Source organism: Aricia agestis, chromosome Z (genome assembly GCF_905147365.1).
Source record: "Aricia agestis chromosome Z, ilAriAges1.1, whole genome shotgun sequence".
Classification (NCBI taxonomy): domain Eukaryota; kingdom Metazoa; phylum Arthropoda; class Insecta; order Lepidoptera; family Lycaenidae; genus Aricia; species Aricia agestis.
The window spans coordinates 30678628-30696586 of record NC_056428.1 but is presented as its reverse complement, the minus strand read 5'-3'; the positions used below and the strand labels follow the sequence as shown (position 1 = coordinate 30696586).

General features: G+C 36.4%; 1 protein-coding gene across 1 annotated transcript; it reads right to left on the bottom strand.

Annotated features, from left to right (window-relative positions):
- Window positions 1-736: 736 nt before the first annotated feature.
- LOC121738822 lies at window positions 737-1821 on the bottom strand. The gene is made up of 2 exons (XM_042131072.1): window positions 1626-1821; window positions 737-1231 (listed from the first exon to the last, which is right to left on the bottom strand). The coding sequence occupies exons 1-2, from the start codon at window positions 1756-1758 to the stop codon at window positions 819-821; spliced, it is 546 nt and encodes a 181-aa protein (XP_041987006.1). The 5' UTR covers window positions 1759-1821; the 3' UTR covers window positions 737-818.
- Window positions 1822-17959: the final 16138 nt, after the last annotated feature.

Sequence of the window (17959 nt, the reverse complement as noted above, 5' to 3'; positions counted from 1 at the left end):
GTTTGTCTGTCTGTCTGTCTCCAGGCAAGAATGGTAATAGGCAATAGCTAGAGATTTGAAATTTTCACAGATTATGTATATCTGTTGCCTCTTTAACAATAAATACAAAAACAAAATAAAATTAATATTTAAGAGGGGCTTACATACAACAAACGTGAGTTTATGGAATTTTTTGCTCTCTTACAATAATGGCAACAGGTAGGTACTTGAATTTTTCACAAAATCTTAGTTATATTATGTGTACTTTAATATTTAATTTTAATAATAATATTACAATAAAATAAAAAAATTAAGGGGGGCTCCCATACAATAAAACAATTTAGCCAAAGTTTTTCTCTAATGGTAACCCTTCATGGGCGAGACCGACTCGGGTTTGGCCGATTTATATTTGTAAAAATATTTACACCACAGCTAAGCTAATCAGATGCTCTCATTAATATACAATTTAAACAAGGACAGCCGTTATAAAGTACTCCATTGAGGAAATACTTTTATTAATAAGGGGGCACGGCCGTAGCTAGAGGGGGGCATTAGGGGGCAATGCCCTACCTTAAAATCACAATGCCCTGCCTTAAAAATATCAAAACCCTAGAAAATCATTAATTATCACATTTTTTTTACTTCCGCCCTACCTGTAGCGAATGCTACCCTACCTCAAATCTGACTCTAGCTACAGCACTGTAAGGGGGTAGATAATTAAGGTCTTTACACAAATGAAAATGGCTTAAAACAATCATCATTCGAGTCAGTCTAAATTTATTTACAGATTTTGAATACATTTATTTTCTCAAATAAGTGTTTACTTACCTATTTTTATCCTAAGCTTGTAAGTTTTTGTGTGCAAACATTGTGTGTATATATGGTGGAACCATTGAAGGAACTGCGGGGGCTGGTTCAGGTTGGGATTCTTTCTCTTTATTATTTTTTGTCTTTCTAAATTGAAAACCGTTCTTTCGTAGTATCTTTCTTAGTGTTTCCCTTGAGCCTTTAAAGTTTATTTCCTCCTTTAATATTTGTAAGAGCTTATTTATTGTAGGAACTTCTTTTTTGAAGGCATAAAATTCATGAATTTTCCTTCTGATCACTTGTAGGTCATATTCGTCCACCTCAATTTTTCCTTTAGTCCGTATCCTTTTCTTGGGCGACTTTTTTAATGTTTCAGGATCTAAAAGACCTTGTTCTACTAGTCTAGCTTCCTTGACAATGTTAAGAACAGTACGTTCTGAGACACCTGAAAAAAAAGGATATAAGACAAAGGAAAGAAAAGTATACAATATGGTAGATATACAATTATCACTTATTTTTGTTACACCCTGTACATTAATCTCCAAACAAATTGTTCTGCAGGAATCACATCGTTTTATAGATAATAACAGACTGTACTGTTTTGTAATTTGAGAATATTAAGATTATTGTTTTTACACTACAAAATATAATAAAATAATTAAAACTGAAATACTTACATATTTTAGACATTTGTACTTAATAAAAAGTTGAGAAATAGTGCCGAAAATATTAATTTATTGAATCGGCTTCTAGATTATCATTGTGTACAAGTCCAGAAGAATATAACGGATACTTTAGGAGCATACATTAGCAAAAAATAATAAATAATTTTTACTGACCTGTAGCTGCAGACACTCTAACATACACTTTGCTTAAAGGGATTATCGGCACCTGCATTCGTTTTTCTTCGTCCATAAATTCCTTCACTTTTAATATAATATCGCGAACTTCACTAGTTATGTTTTTCGGCATTTTATCGTTTTATTAGCGTTTTGTAATATTTTGAAAACAATTTAACCCGACGCAACATCAATGGCCGCGAAGTCTTTTTTTTTCAAATTTAATTTCCTCCTTCTTTTTTAAATGGCTAAGATGGAATGGATTATGGAAACCTATAAAAAATTATTATGGGGTGCCAGCATAGGTGCCAGAACTGCTAGGTGCCATGGATAAAAACAGTTATAAATAATAGTATTTTTATTTTATTTAATTTTTATTACAAAATCTTACATCTATAACTCGGCGCGGCGAACCTTGATCCCTATCACACTGACAGTTAATAACATTGTAATGGCGTCACCATTAAATTAGGATCATATTGGATGTGTCTAAAAATGCCATTTATAAATTTTACGCAGCTTTATGCCATTACAATGATATTCCATTAGAACTTTTAACAATTCTTAACATTTACAAGAAATTATCTCAATCTGAATTCACGTTTACGTCCTGCAAAACTTACGTCATCACACAACGTAAGTTTTGCAGGACGTAAACGTAATTTCAGGTTGAGATGATTTCTTGTAAATGTTAAGAATTGTTAAAAGTTCCAACGGATTATCATTCAATACCAAAATATTTAAACACCAAAAAAATTTTTAGTGTTCAAGTAAATATTTTGTAATAAAACTACTAAATATATAAACACTAAAAATATATAAATAAATAGTAAATTAAGTACAAAATATTTAAATAAGTACTAAAAATATTCCTTAGAGTTTAAATATTTTGTAGTAAGTAAGTAGTAAGGAGAAATACCACGGGCTCACAGAAGATCAGCGAGAACCAGCGCTTGCGCTGTGTTTCGCCGAGTGAGTGAGTTTACCGGAGGCTCAATCCCCTACCCTTTCCCTTCCCTACCCTCTCCTATATCCCTTTCTACCCTCCCCTATTCCCTTCCCTACCCTCCCCTATTACCCTATTCCCTCTTCAAAGGCCGACATCGCACCTGCAGCTCTTCTGATGCTGCAGGTGCTTCTGATGTTGAAGTTGCTTTCCATCAGGTGACCCGTTTGCTCGCTCCCTTATTTCATAAAAAAAAACTATGAGAGTACGACCAAGGAGAATCAGCACATAATCTAGGACTATAATTATTGCAGGGAATGGAAAATTAAAATAATACCGGGCTATGGGGGTGAGCTGTTAGTGGATTGGGTAACTGGGACTATGGAAGGACCGATACAACGTTATTAATATTATCAGATTTATCAGAATTCAGAGAAATTGAATCGTGGACAAAACGTGGTGGATCAACGGAATAATAGTATACTTAGGTAAGTTTAACTGATAATCAAGGGCGTCGCCAGGGGGGGGCAATGAGGGGCAGCTGATAAAATCTGATAATTAAAAAAAAATACAATGTTATTACAATTATAACTACAAATTATAACTTATTTACAAGTTTTTATTGCATAGTCAAGAGCTCGTGCTCGTAGCTTTACACATTGGACTCTGTACTGTCACAGAATATATATCTAGACAGTACTAAGATACCGTTTTTAAAATCGCTGTAGATGTAAGGCTCGTAGTACAAGTGAAAACCTTCATGTGCTGTCGACTTTACTTACAATTCATACCTACTTTTCTCATTCGTAGAGAATGTAAAATGAAAAGTATGAATTGTAGTAGGTAAAGTCAACTTGCCCCCCCCTGCGCCATCGGCTGGCGACGCCTTTGCTGATAATAAATAATAATTATGTATGAAAATATATTTTACACATTATTTTCATTTTAGGATCCTGCAGACCTACAAGATTAATAAAAACGAGAGTCTAATTTATTGTGTCGTAAACACCATCTAATATTTTTTTATCGCGTTTGTTTTACGTGATAAAAATTTAAAACCTATAAATGTTTGCCCAATTCCGTTCAATATGGGTTTAAGCCGCAGTGATTCCCAAAGTGGTCCAGGTGGACCCGCAGGGGCCCACGTGAGACTAGACGGGGGTCTACGTGGGCCCTGATAAAAAATGGGGGTCCACAATAATTACTGTAGGTGGGGATCCATGTAAATTCATTTAGTTAGCAGTGAAGTGCCTTATCAACGTGCCACTTTTCTGAATAATCACTAAAGTGATGTCCTAGACCTGCCACCAAATAATGTTTCTTTGTAATCCTGACGCGTATATTTAATAATATAATGCCTCTAGCCTAAATTGGCGCTTTGGAACAATAATTTTGTGATCGGTGGGGGGGTGCTTCATTATAATTCCGCAGTATGCACCGACATTATAAAAGTGGGCCATGAAACTAAAGAGTTTGGGAACCTCTGGTTTAAGGTGATGCCGCGATACGTAGATTCCGCGATCGTGAGTAGAAAACTCGCATGGAAGGAATGCGAAACAGTTTTTTTCTTTAATTTAATTATTATTCCTTCTACTGTGCCTTGCGTCATTGTCAGGAGAAATGCCTCGCTATGTAAATTGTAATAAGTATGCATAGAACCACTTCGAAGTATGACGGATAGTAATTTTAACACCTGGGGCCTTACTCCCGAAACTGATATCGATTTCGATTTTCGTTTTCAACGGTTTTTGACACTTTAGACATCTAAAATAGCGCACGATCGTGCTGCGGATCGGTTTGAAACTAATCAACCTCAATGGATTTTGCTATTCCTGACAACTATGCTAGCGCACGATCGGGCTGTGGCTCAATTTGGAACTAATCAGCATCGAAACATTCGCTAAATCGAAATCTTAGGTGCTCGCTACAAACAAAATTGTCTGAGAATCGACTTTCAGATCGTTTACAAACGTCAAATTTCACTATCGTTTGCCGAGCTAGGTATTGTAAACGTTTTTAGGGTCACGTGGTATGGTGTCGTTTCATTTTTTGTTGATAATAAATATTAATTCATTATTATTTTAACATAATAATATAGCTCGGCTGCAAGCTTTTTTAATGTGATTGATGGCATTTCCAATGGAGTTAAGGTCTACAGCTATACAGTCCCATTTAAGTTTGGTATCGTGCTGAGCTTGGCTCGCCCGCATGTACCCTTTTGCGATTCCTGGATTTTCTTTCAGGAATCTCAACAACATTTATATTTTATAGGTTTTTTTATGAAGGAAGGAGACAAACGAGCATACGGGTCACCTGATGGAAAGTAACTTCCGTCGCCCATGGGCACTCGCAGCATCAGAAGAGCTGCAGGTGCGTTGCCGGCCTTTTAAGAGGGAATAGGGTAATAGGGGAGGGTAGGGATGGGAAGGGAAGGGAATAGGGGAGGATAGGGAAGGGGATTGGGCCTCCGGTAAACTCACTCACTCGGCGAAACACAGCGCAAGCGCTGTTTCACGCCGGTTTTCTGTGAGAACGTGGTATTTCTCCGGTCGAGCCGGCCCATTCGTGCCGAAGTATGGCTCTCCCACTTATAAATAAGTAAGGTGCGTCAGACGGACCATTATTTTCCAAATAAAAACTAACTTTTGATGTCTACAAAATATATTAGAATATGTATAGGTACTTATGACAATGTCAAGTGTAACTACAAAAGAGAATTTACATATTTGTTTAATGTCAAGATGTTCCTTAACAAAAATAACCATTTTAAACCCACTAAAGTAGAAAATGAGCACATCCATCTAATGTTTCTAAAGAAATGTATTTTTTGCGAGTTATTTTATATATAGTTATTATTTGCGAGTTATTTTATGTTTTCTATATTTTATGCAACACATTATGTAAAAAAGGGTAGTAACAGTAGTATTTATAACCGTTACCAAATATTATAATTAGTGTCCGACCGAAGGTCTATTTTTGGCCGAAGCCGAAGCCGAAGCCGATTAATCAGCAATCGTCACAACCTTCGGCCGAAGCCGAAGCCGAAGGTTTATAATCTTAATCTCGACTCTCAGTAATTAATTTTGTTTAAAATTCTCTATAAGCTGCAATGAATATTAAAATTATTTCAAAACTTCAATATTGAAGGTTTACCTCTATATTGACTGTTTCATGTAGAAGTTGATTTAGAGATAGTACGAACACTAAAAGCTTGTGATTTTCTGATTTGTTTATTAATTATTTGTAGTCTGGTTAAGGAATGACTCAAAGGAGGGTATTGAGTGCGTGAGCGGGAGCCTAAGCGATTTCTACTGGAACTTATTCAGGGTGCTTAGGGACAAAATCACAGAACATACTAAAAGTCCTGACGTCTAGAAGTGAGCCGGAGGGAAGGGAGGGTGACAAAAGTCTCAATTTTTAGTTTTTGGCTAATACCTTAAAAACGATGCGTTGTGGCAATAAAGACTACACGCTCTGGAAGTTTCAGAATTGCTCTCAGGCATCTACATTAGCCGCTGCTACAATCCCTGGTGCAGTGACAAAATATATTATTGTTTTAGTGAAGCCTCAGGCGCTGGTTAGACTGCCTATTGAGGACAAGGATGGCGTCAAGAAATTACCTACATTTTTCCACCCCCACTCTTGAGGGGTCAGGTCAGTCCCTAATGTTTTTTATACATTTAACTAAGCAGGCTAACAATTAGTGTATGTTCTAACTGATGGAAGCTGGTTACCGTAATGCCTTGCGTCGTCTGCAACACCAGGGGTGCTTCTGGTGCGTTGCCGCGTCAAGGGGTGTAATGAGGGGATGGGGGGATGTGCTTACAGCCCTCTCACTTACTGAACGAAGCATAAAAGCGGTAAAACGACTATTAAATCAGAATTAGAAAGGAATGTTTAAAAATAAAACACTTTTTATTTTCACGATTCCTGAGCGTGTAGTTCGAAAACGGATGAGAATTCGGAAAAAGTGTGTAGAAACAACTTAATAAGTTAAATATAGAGAATTTAACTTATTAAATAAATAAAAAAAATATATAATTTATTGTAGAACATTTTTGCTACAACGTATCGCATTTTGTTATTAGCCAAAAACCAAAAATTTAGACTGTTGTCACCTTCCCCTCACTCATGCTCACCTCCTAGACTTAAGGACTTTTAGTATGTTTTGTTCCTGAGCACCCTTAATAAGTTCCAGCAGAAATCTCTTAGGTTCCCGCTCAAGCGCTCACGCATTCTACAACTACTTTATTGACTGTACTATTGTAAAAAATAATAATTTATTTATTATTTCACAAATAACAATAATTATACCAATCAATCAGTCTTTGTTTAACTCGACTAGACCGAAACTAGACTAAAAAATAAAATAAACAAACACTAACTTCTTAATAAAAAATTAAATGATTTCGTAAGAAGTTAGTGTAGGTACTTTGTTTATTGTATTTGACAGTGACTCTCAATGGCCTCCGCAATCCGCATACACGACCGGTCCGTCGCTCTCTCACGACTCACTCAGTCTTTCGTTCAATTTCGACGGTTGCTCGGACCTTCGGCAAAGCTTCGGATTCGGCCGGGTTTTAGGCCGAAGCCGAAGGTTTTGCCGAAGGTGGTTTTTTTGGCCGAAGGCTTCGGCCGCCGAAGCCGAAGCCGAAGCTTCGGTCGGACACTAATTATAATGTCTGAATCTTTCACTTTTTTTAGTTGCACCCAGTTTGCCAGACCATGAAAGTTATGTAAATGTATTTATACACCCAATCTCAATTATTTTAATCTAATTATCTACAAATCGAGACTGTATATGACCACCATCTAGGGTCATTAACGCCATGACGCGACGCGGCACTACATATTTTTAGTTGATTCAAATATTACCTTTATTTACTACGAAATAAGACACATTCTGCCCAGTTTCGTCTTAATGTAAATACAGACCTAGTAATTATTTTTATAACCAGGTCAGGATATGGGTACACTATGTCAAAACCCAAGTTTGATCTATCCCAGTAAACTCTAATTCTCCACGTTGTCGCGTCGACCTATGGTAGACCAAATATTATAGTAGGTACCTATAATTCTATAATTAGGTGTTTCAAATGTGACGAGGGACATAATAATATTCGTCCTTTATTTACCCTAATCAACGTCTTTGTTCATAATACTTAAACCAAGTATAACTGCAACGGTATGCTTGGTTTAAGTGGGCGTCCACAAATTACGTAAGGTTTTTTTTTTTAATTTTATGAATTTATATAAGATGAGATTTGACTCGGCCCCTTTCCCCCCTTAAACACCTTACGTAATTTGTGGACGTCCTCTTATCTATCATGTATCATGATTCATAATCAAATGTTGTAAAGACGTCATACGCCTAATACTGGTTCTAGCCGTTCTGTAGGGTTACCCTGGGATGCAAGCCCCTCCGGCATACAATAAAATAAAACAACCAGTGAGTGTGAGCGAAAAGGCCAAGTTTATTGTATCGAATTAGATCAAATGTTATCGAGCAAGCGATAGCGCGATGTAGAGGCTGAACAGCGCCATCTGTTATCCAATCGCGGAACTAAATCTACTTTTACGAGTTTACAAATCTCAACAAATGTGTTGCATCCTTTTTAGGGTTCCGTAGCCAAATGGCAAAAAATGGAACACTTATAGATCCTTTATGTCTGTCTGTGCGTCCGTATGTCACAGCCACTTTTCTCCGAAACTATGCTATTGAAACTTGATAAGGAGATGTAGACCGTGAACCGCATTAAGATTTTGATGGGTAAAGCCAAAATTTTGTTACACTTTTCGATTTTTATTTGCGTCTAGTGATAAATAAAGAAACCATATGAGTAAAATGACGAGTTTTTGTTTTCGATTGTTACATTGATGTATTTGTGGATGTATTTACTAGTTACGTAAATATCAATTTCAAACGTATACGTTTATTTTGTTGATAAAAATTTAAAGACAAATTACCAACAACAAAAAATTTCATACAAAAAGAAATGTATTTTTTTGCTACCCAAGTATGTCGAGTACCCTAGTGAAATTTCTATAGCATTAATACTTAACTTTCTGATTCATAATTTAGTGTGAGGTTACTGGAATGACGATTTTGTTACATATACTATGAGATTCAAAGTAAATTAGCATTTTTTTAGGTTTTTTATTGTTGTTACATTACTAAATTTATATAAAATTTCTGAGCGAATCGTAGTAGAACTTATTATTTTATTTACACTAACAAAACGTATAGCATCTGTCGCTCTCAGAATTCTAGCTATCAATTATTTTGTTTTGTTTGTCATAGAACAAGTGAATCGGCGGCGTGTTTTAGTGATAAAAACTATTTAACTTGTACCTGTGATTTACAAGGTATGTTCCAAGTTATTTTTCTACTTGTTTATGTAAGATTCACGTTTGAGAACGTTAGATTTGTGCGAACATAGCTGCAGCTAACCATTCCTTCCCATTTTCTTATAAATTATGGTTAAGCCTGTAAACATAAGCTTTTTCTGTTACTTTTCCGTTACTTTTCTGTTACTTTTCTGTTACTCTTAGGTTACCCTTTCAAAAGCTTATGTTACGTAACGTAAAAGCATTATAATAAAGGTAGGTGTATACCAGTGGCGAAGGATGAATTTTATAGAAAGTGAAGAGGGTGTAAAAAAATACATATTATCTAAAACAAAAAGGTTCAGAACCTCCACTTATAAAATAACATTACATCCTACTAATATAATATAAGTACTAGCTGTGCCTCGCGATGTTACCCGCGGTTTAAGTGACATAATCTATATATATAAAAATCAATTGCTGTTCGTTAGTCTCGCTAAAACTCGAGAACGGCTGAACGGATTTATCTTATCTTGGTCTTGAATTATTCGTGGAGGTCTAGGGAAGGTTTAAAAGGTGAGAAAAATTCGAATAATTGCCGGGAAAATCCTCAAAACAGCATTTTTCTATTTCCCATACAAACGTTTTCTAAATAAAATGGAGAGTCAATTTGTAATTTATTACCGCTGCATAAAGCTCAAATTCGCGTGCGCGTTGGAGGACCTAATATCGCGTTCTGAAACTCAACAAAAGTGAAAGTGAATCGCGAACGCGACAAAATTGCATAGTCTTCGCGATTATCGTTAAGGTTAAGCAAGTAAATAATAATAAAAAAATATTTAATCATTTGCCTGCTTTGTATAATAATTGATCTTATAAATAAAATTCTCATGTCACAATGTTCTTTTTTTTATCAAATAAGGGGGCAAACGAGCAAACGGGTCACCTGATGGAAAGCAACTTCCGTCGCCCATGGACACTCGCAGCATCAGAAGAGCTGCAGGTGCGTTGCCGGCCTTTTAAGAGGGAATAGGGTAATAGGGGAGAGTAGGGAAGGGAATAGGGTAGGGGATTGGGCCTCCGGTAAACTCACTCGCTCGGCGAAATACAGCGTAAGCGCTGTTTCACGCCGGTTTTCTGTGCGAACGTGGTATTTCTCCGGTCGAGCCGGCCCATTCGTGCCGAAGCATGGCTCTCGAACGTATAAACGTTCGTTTTCGTACTCCTCCGAAACGGCTTGACCGATTCTCATGAAATTTTGTGAGCATATTGAGTAGGTCTGAGAATCGGCCAACATCTATTTTTTATACCCCTAAGTAATAAGGGTTGTTCACCCTTAAATTTTTTTTTTTAATTTTTGGACGAAATTTTTTGTTTTTATTTTTTTATAATGAGGCATTAAAAATACATACAACCCTAAATTTTGACTTTTTATCACCAACCCCTATAATTATTAATACTCGAGACAGACGGCGAACATTGTTTGTGCGACGGGATAGCCACGATGGTCGTTGCCATGGTGACATATTTAGTCACTTCAATAAAATAATAATATGGGCGAAATACTTTATAAAGCAAAACAACGTTTGCCGGGACAACTAGTAATATAATAAAAGGCTATGAAAAGTACCAATAATGGGGTCAAAATGGTTTATGGTAGTGATGATGATGATTATCTATTATGATATAATTTGCATACACTCCTTACTTATGGTACCCTTCATCAGGTCACCACTTTTATAAATATGGTACCAAATTCGGATGATAACCTAAAAACCAAAAGAAAAAATTTGAAAATCGGTTCACAAACATTCTACTTAGTTTTAGTTTAACTAATAACAATAGTCTGCCATTTTCGTAATCTCATTAATTGTACATGCAGCCTTATAACACTTTTACGTTACTTTTACGTTACGGTAACGTAAAAGTATTAACGTTACCATTCTGTTACTTTTATGTTACTAGTGATAACATTTTGGCTTTACCCTGATACAAAAATGGATTATAACAAATTTTAGAGGTCCCCATAGGTACAATCAGAGAAGTTGATTCCTAGGCAGATGGAGGACCTACGTAGTTTAGTCGCGTTACGGCAAACCCAGGCGACAGATCACAATTAATATTGAATTGACATGATCCGACCAAATGACGTTGGTCTGTCAACTGCCTAGGAATCAATTTCCTCGATGGACTCCAGGGTGGTCGTTCTTATTACCAAGTACCTACTGTTTAATAAACTTTTAACAGAGTTGCGGGTACGATAGAATACTATCGTACCCGCAACTCTTGTGGAAGAGCCATGCTTCAGCACGAATGGGCCGGCTTGACGGGAGAAATACCATGGGCTCACAGAAAACTGGCGTGAAACAGCGCTTGCGCTGTTTCGCTGAGTGAGTGAGTGTACGGGAGGCCCAATCTCCTACCCTATTACCCTGTTCCCTCTTAAAAGGCCAGCAACGCACCTGCAAGCTGGCAGCTCTCCTTATGTTGCTATAGTGTCCATGGGCGATGGAAGTTGCTTTCCATCAGAAGTAACCCTTTGCTCGTTTGCCCCCTTATTTAAAAAAAAATGTATCACCATGGGGTTTTAGTGGGTAGACTGACGCCAAATCACCAATCCGGTGCCAATCCGCGGGTTTTTTTTAACGGGCAAAAGGCCCACCACATATTCTCACCACTGCGACATACTGCGACTCCTGTGTCGCCACTCGCCAGGATCAACAGTGGTAACCAACCACGAAACCCTTTGATATTATGATCTACAATCCCCGAGATCCGTGAAACATAAAAGTATCCCCATGTTATAAAAACCGGCCAAATGCTAGTTGGACTTGCCCATGAAGGATTCCGCATCAGCAATAAGGTTTATTTTTATAAAATTAAAAGGTTTTTGATTTATTTTTATATTTCAGTTGATACTCTCCCAGATACATACTGCCTTCGGTCGTACATATTTTACCATTTCTACCTATGTGCTCGACCGATGCTAGTAACTTAGATCCGTAAAGTTTGACTTTAAAATTTCCATGGCTGGTAACGAATTGAGATACGCAGTGGTCAATATCCATCCAGGGTTTGGATAAGCGTTTACGAATATTAGGAAAAGTTTTAAAGATCGACCTTTGCTAGAATTGGTAATCACTTTGGTTGTCGTTGTAAATTTCGAGGAGTTTCTTCAATTCCATTACTTATCAAGTCACCGTTTTTAGGGTTCTGTACCCAAAGGGTAAAAATGGGACCCTATTACTATAAGACTTCGTTGTCTGTCCTTCTGTCTATCTCCAAGCTGTATCTCAAGAACCGTTATAGCTAGAGTTCTGAATTTTTTACAGATTGTGTATATCTGTTGCCGCTATAATAACAAATACTTAAAACAAAATAAAATCAAATATTTAAGGGGGGCTCCCATACAACAAACCTGATTTTTTTGGCCTTTTTTGCTCGATACCAATAATTACAACAGGCAGGCAGTTGAAAATTTCACAGAATCCTTAAATATATGTGTTATTTAATAATTATAATAAAATTGGAATATAATTAAAATTTAAGGGGGGCTCCCATACAAAAACACAACTTTTGGCCTATTTTTTCTCTATAACGGTACGGAACCCTTCGTACGTGAGTCCGACTCGCACTTGGCCGATTTTATTGTAAACATGGTATCAAAATCGGGCAATCTATACAACAAAAAAATAATTTTTAAAATCTGACCACAAACAGCAAAGTAAACATTAACTCCTCCTTTTTTGAAAGTCGGTTAAAAAAAGTATCTAAGATGTTGATCAGGGATGTAAGGTATCATCATCCCAAATTTCATTGAAATCGGTGCAGCGGATTCAGAGTTTAGCCTGTACAAACAGACAAACAGACAGAGAAACAAAAATTTCAAAAACAGTTAAAATGTATTCTACTACTCTTCTAATATGCCCCTGAGTCGTTTTTTCAAGTTTATTTTCAATGTACAAACATTTTACCTCTACGATTTTATTATAAGTATAATAGATAATAGATAATCGATAATAGATGATTGTATATTTTATGCACTCATACTAAAATACATTTATGATAATTTGATTATGAACACTAAAATTTAATTTTTAATAAGATATAGTGACCTGTGCAGATTGACGTCGTAACCATATTCTGACTAACCAGAAACATAGGAAATCTCACCAAATTGCAAGAAATAATTAAAAAATTAGTAAAAATTACATAATATTTAACCAGTGTTGAGCATTTAATTAATCAATAAATAAACTATTTTGTAGTTTTCACAATGAAAACTTGGCGCCATCATTGCCGGTTGTCTAATTTCCTCGCCAGGCTTTTGATGTTAATTTTGAAATGGAAAATTGTGATCTAAGTTGGCTACTGTAACTAAATAAGCGGTCAAGAGTAATACAAGTGACAAATATTAACCAGTTTTTTAAACCCTAGTCTAGGAGTCACACTTGTATGAAAATGAGCTAATCCGGTGATTTCTGAAGTTTAGGGTCGTTTATTCTTAGAAAAAAAAAAACAAAATATAAAAATAATTGACTTTATAAATAGAGGAAATAACTTTTAAGTATTTTATGTAGTATTTTTTAAGAATCCAACACGATTTAGCCCCACCAATAAAAAGTATGGGGCAATGTCAACATTGTCAACGCTGCATGTTAGCCCAAATTTGATCGCCAAGAAAGTGGTGATAGATTTGTCATTTCTGGTTTATTCTGACCTGTAAGTAGTTGAATCTCGAATACCATAAGACGAACAACAGTCTAACTTATTTTAGTTTCACGTAAGGAATTGTGAATAAAACACATGTTTGATTTCATCAATACGATTTTTGTCACATTTTCATAGAAATTTAATTTTTTTTAGATTTTTCAGTAATTTAATAGTTAATTAAATAGTTTTTGATTATAAAAGAAAGTTTAATAATTTATTTTTTATTTTATTTGTCATTTTAATAAAATAATTATTATTATAAAAACAATTAAGACTTTTAGATGGCCTACCATGGTAGGCCACGCGAGTACTCGTGTAAAAAAAGGGGCGCGTGTACTGCAGTGTTAATGTAAGTTAAGAGGATACACCAGGGGCTAGAGAAATGAAAAAAAAGTACGTGTAATATCTATAGCTGTCTCCCTTGCCTCAAGCCTATACCGCAGAAAACGATAGAGACAACTGCAGAAAACGATTCGTTGTCCCCTGATTCCTTCTCCAAAACTTAACCGATGTAAGTACTTTTTTCACTAAAGATTAAAGAAAGGCTTGAGCTGTGTTCCTATGTTTTGCTTTTTGTATAATCTAGCCAAATCTGTTTTCTGGACGTTTGAACACAGCGGAAAATCTGGCCATTTTTTTGGGTTTTTGAACGTTCATATCTTATATTTTAATAATTAAATTATGAAAAAAAAAGAAAACATAGGGACATTGTATTAGTGGCCGTAGATATTCAGGAAAAAAATTATAACTTTACTAGCATTATCCAGGGAGGAAACAGGGGACAGCGTTTGTTTCGAAAAAAGGGCGGTGTGGACTCCTCTTAAACCGCAACTTTATTTTATACGCACAGGTACCACTTGGTAAGTACAACCACTTCAAAACAAATCTCTTTTTCAATCTCAAAACAAGGTCTCAATTATGTAACCATATCTCATTTCGAGCAACCGAGTCGACATGATACACATAATATTATATTTCTTGTAATGGTGGTACATACGCGAACGGTTGCGACTTGCGCAAAATATTTCACTGCAACTCAGTCGAGTGCGACCGGAGGGCGGAGATACGGCTCAAATATTATGATAGTAACGAGATCGTATACGGTGTCGCCATACTGTCACACTCACACACATTGCTCATTAGGGTAGGCATTCACGAGCGATCCAGATGGCTCCCGCGCCGTTGGCTCGATACTCGATGTCGCGCCGAGCCAAATTCATGCCATTCACGAACACGCCAGCGATCCGTTCCATTATCCATATTTTGATCATTTTGAGTGTAGGCGTTGACAGCACCGGACGTGTTCTAAACGCAACCATTCACAAGCGCGCCGCGCCGATTGGCTCGGCGCAGTTGGAATTCCATCGCGTCGAGCCGATAGATTTGGACCGACAGTGTTTTCACATTCATGGACGAATTTTGGATCGACAACGTGCCAAGTAGATCGATGGACCGCTCGCGAATGCCGGTCTAAAATACTGTCATGATAACACGCTGAACCACCGTCGTAGTAGAGTTGAGGAGGTGCAGTTGAGGGGTATCTTTGATAAAGGGCCTATTTTGTTTTTTTTTTTCAGAAATTGTACCGATTTGAAGGCTGGCATCGCATCTGAAACTCTTCTGATGTTCCAAATGTCCTTGACCGACGGTAGTATAATTGCTTTCCATCAGGTGACCCGCTTAGTCGTTTACGCCCCTAAAAAAATAATATAATCCGTAAATAGGCAGATTTTGTGCATTTTCTTTTTTTTCATTAAATTATTATTACGTTTTCCTTAAATTATTAAAATCGAATTTGAAGATGAAACAAATATTAAGGAATAAGGGCAGATAAGGGCACATAAACCCCCAAAATCTTTTTTATTAGGTTATTCATTGTTTTGTAACTTTTTCATATATTTTTTTTGACATAATAATATTATGCCCCTTAATACTTTTTTTACGTCCGTGCCCCTTAAAGCTGGTTTCAGACTACGCTATAATATAATAGCATAGATGTGGTAGTATATAGCTCATATCGCGCACCATACTTTGTTATAAGTTATAACTTATAATATAGAACAGTACAGTGTGAAAGTGTCTATAAGGTGTCCATATTGTCCATAACAATGCATGGTGCTATATAGCTATATTATACCATAATAGACATAACTACCAGTAGTTTGACTGCAAAGAAACGGACAGGTTTCAATATCTGTCAAATTCGTCGGGTTTCACTAGGATTATGAATGGATTGTGCCTCGCGCTGGCTGATATAATTTATTTTTAAATATTTAAAATAAAGATTTCAAAATTGGATTCTGACAATTTTAATCGCATGTGCCAAAACACAAACAACAAAACGACCAAAGAGGAACACGTCCATCGAATATGTCATATTTTTAAATTCGTAGGTAACAAGCTAACAACCCTAGCGACGATTTTCGTCATAATACGTCAAATTTAAAAATTTCAACATCAGTTCTAAGTCGACATACTCTATATTTCTGTCTACTCTGATTATACTATATGTCATTATATTATAGCGTAGTCTGAAACCAGCTTTATAGATATTAATACTCTCCCTTAAGCCCGGCCGCACATTGTCCGAAATTTCTGATCAGAAACAGTTGAACGTCCGCGCTGTCTCTTACATTTTGTACTGAGCCGAGTGAGCTCGAACTCGCCGGAAGGATATTTCGGATAGTGTGCGGGGTGGCGGTCCGGCGAAATTCAACTGTTTCTGATCAGAATTCGGAAACGTGCGGCCGGGGCCCGGGCTAACCCGTCACCCTCCAAGTTCCTACGTTCTTACTACGTTAAAATTAATGAATAAGTATATTAAAATGTATGGGAGCTCTAGCTATATCATATTGTTAAGAGTTACTTAATATCTTACTCGTAGGTCTTTACCTACTGGCCTACTGCAGCACCTTTACCTTTTTACGAAACTAAATAATATCAAAATATACCAAAAGAATATTACAGAGTCCCGTAATCTTTGCATGATGAATGGAAAAATTTGGACTATAGTTGCTGAATAAAGACCTTGATAATGTTATCCATACTTACTAATATTATAAAGCGGAAGAGTTTGTTAGTTTGTTTGTTTGTTTGAACGCGCTAATCTCAGGAACCACTGGTTCGATTTAAAAAATTCTTTCAGTGTTAGATAGCCCATTTATCGAGGAAGGCTATATGTTATATTTTATTATGCTAAGACCAACAGGAGCGAAGAAATAGACAAAAATGTGGAAACAACGGGGGAAATAATAATTTCCCCCGTTGTTTCCACATTTTCCTGGAAGGGCTTATCTCACGAACTTCTGCAGCAATTTTTCTGTTATTTGGCACAGGTAAGAAATAGACCACGTAAAGGATCATAGGCTATTTTTTGGGGACTAATTTGTCTGTGAAATATCGAATTTACGCGGGCGAAGCCGCGCGGAACGTTAGTTACTTAATATTTTAAAATATCTAACACTCTATGGATTATTATTATGGTATTAAATAATATTTTGAAATTTTAACTATGCCGTTTTAAAAACACGTTGCTAAATAATATGATTGGCATGTGCAAAGCAGTTATAACTTAGGAAATATAATATTTATGTTTACACAACATAATATTAACCTTTTAATAAACAGTAGACCATTTTCAAACTAGACCGTCCGAATCGGGGCCACGTAAACATTAGTGTCAACTGTCAAGTGTGATTTAGAGGGGTAATTTGAAATAGGTTTAAGAAATAAATGAAAAAAATCTGAAAGTTTCCAAGAGTGAGCGTGCTGATGGTAGTGAATTATGGCTAGAAGTCGATCATGCAGCTTCCAAACAAAGAAAATTAGACCAAAATCGGTGCACCCGTTTAGATGTTACGATATCACGGACATATGCACAGACAGACAGATAGATATATTAACAGACAGGCAGACAGAATGACAGATATGTGAAACTAATAACACCCCTGTGGTTAATGCAGTACCACCTAGGACCTGGATCCAGCCTGGGGGGGAGGTCATGACCTCCATGACCCCCCCGCTGGATCCGCCCTTGCACGTAGCAGATAAACTCGGCAGAGGCAGTGTTAAGACTTGAGCGAGCTTGATTTCAAGGACACGGCTGTTGTTCTACTGTAGTATGTATGATATTATATAATGTTATGTATACTGTGATGTTTATGTGTTGAACCAGATACACCTTCACTTGTTTTGCCTAATATTTTTTTCGTAATAACAACATTGAGGAAAAAAATAGCAATTAATTTATGTAACGCCGTTGTAGCTTTAAAAATTAGTATATTAATTGGTGATATTATTGCATGCAATTACTATTTATTACTAGATGTCATAATTAAACCAAAATACT

Excerpts from the sequence above, each read along its gene's own strand:
- LOC121738822 (XM_042131072.1), bottom strand. The coding sequence starts at position 1,758 with ATGCCGAAAAACATAACTAGTGAAGTTCGCGATATTATATTAAAAGTG. Across the intron at positions 1,232-1,625 it reads TAGAGTGTCTGCAGCTACAG|GTGTCTCAGAACGTACTGTT; the intron begins GTCAGTAAAAAT and ends CTTTTTTTTCAG.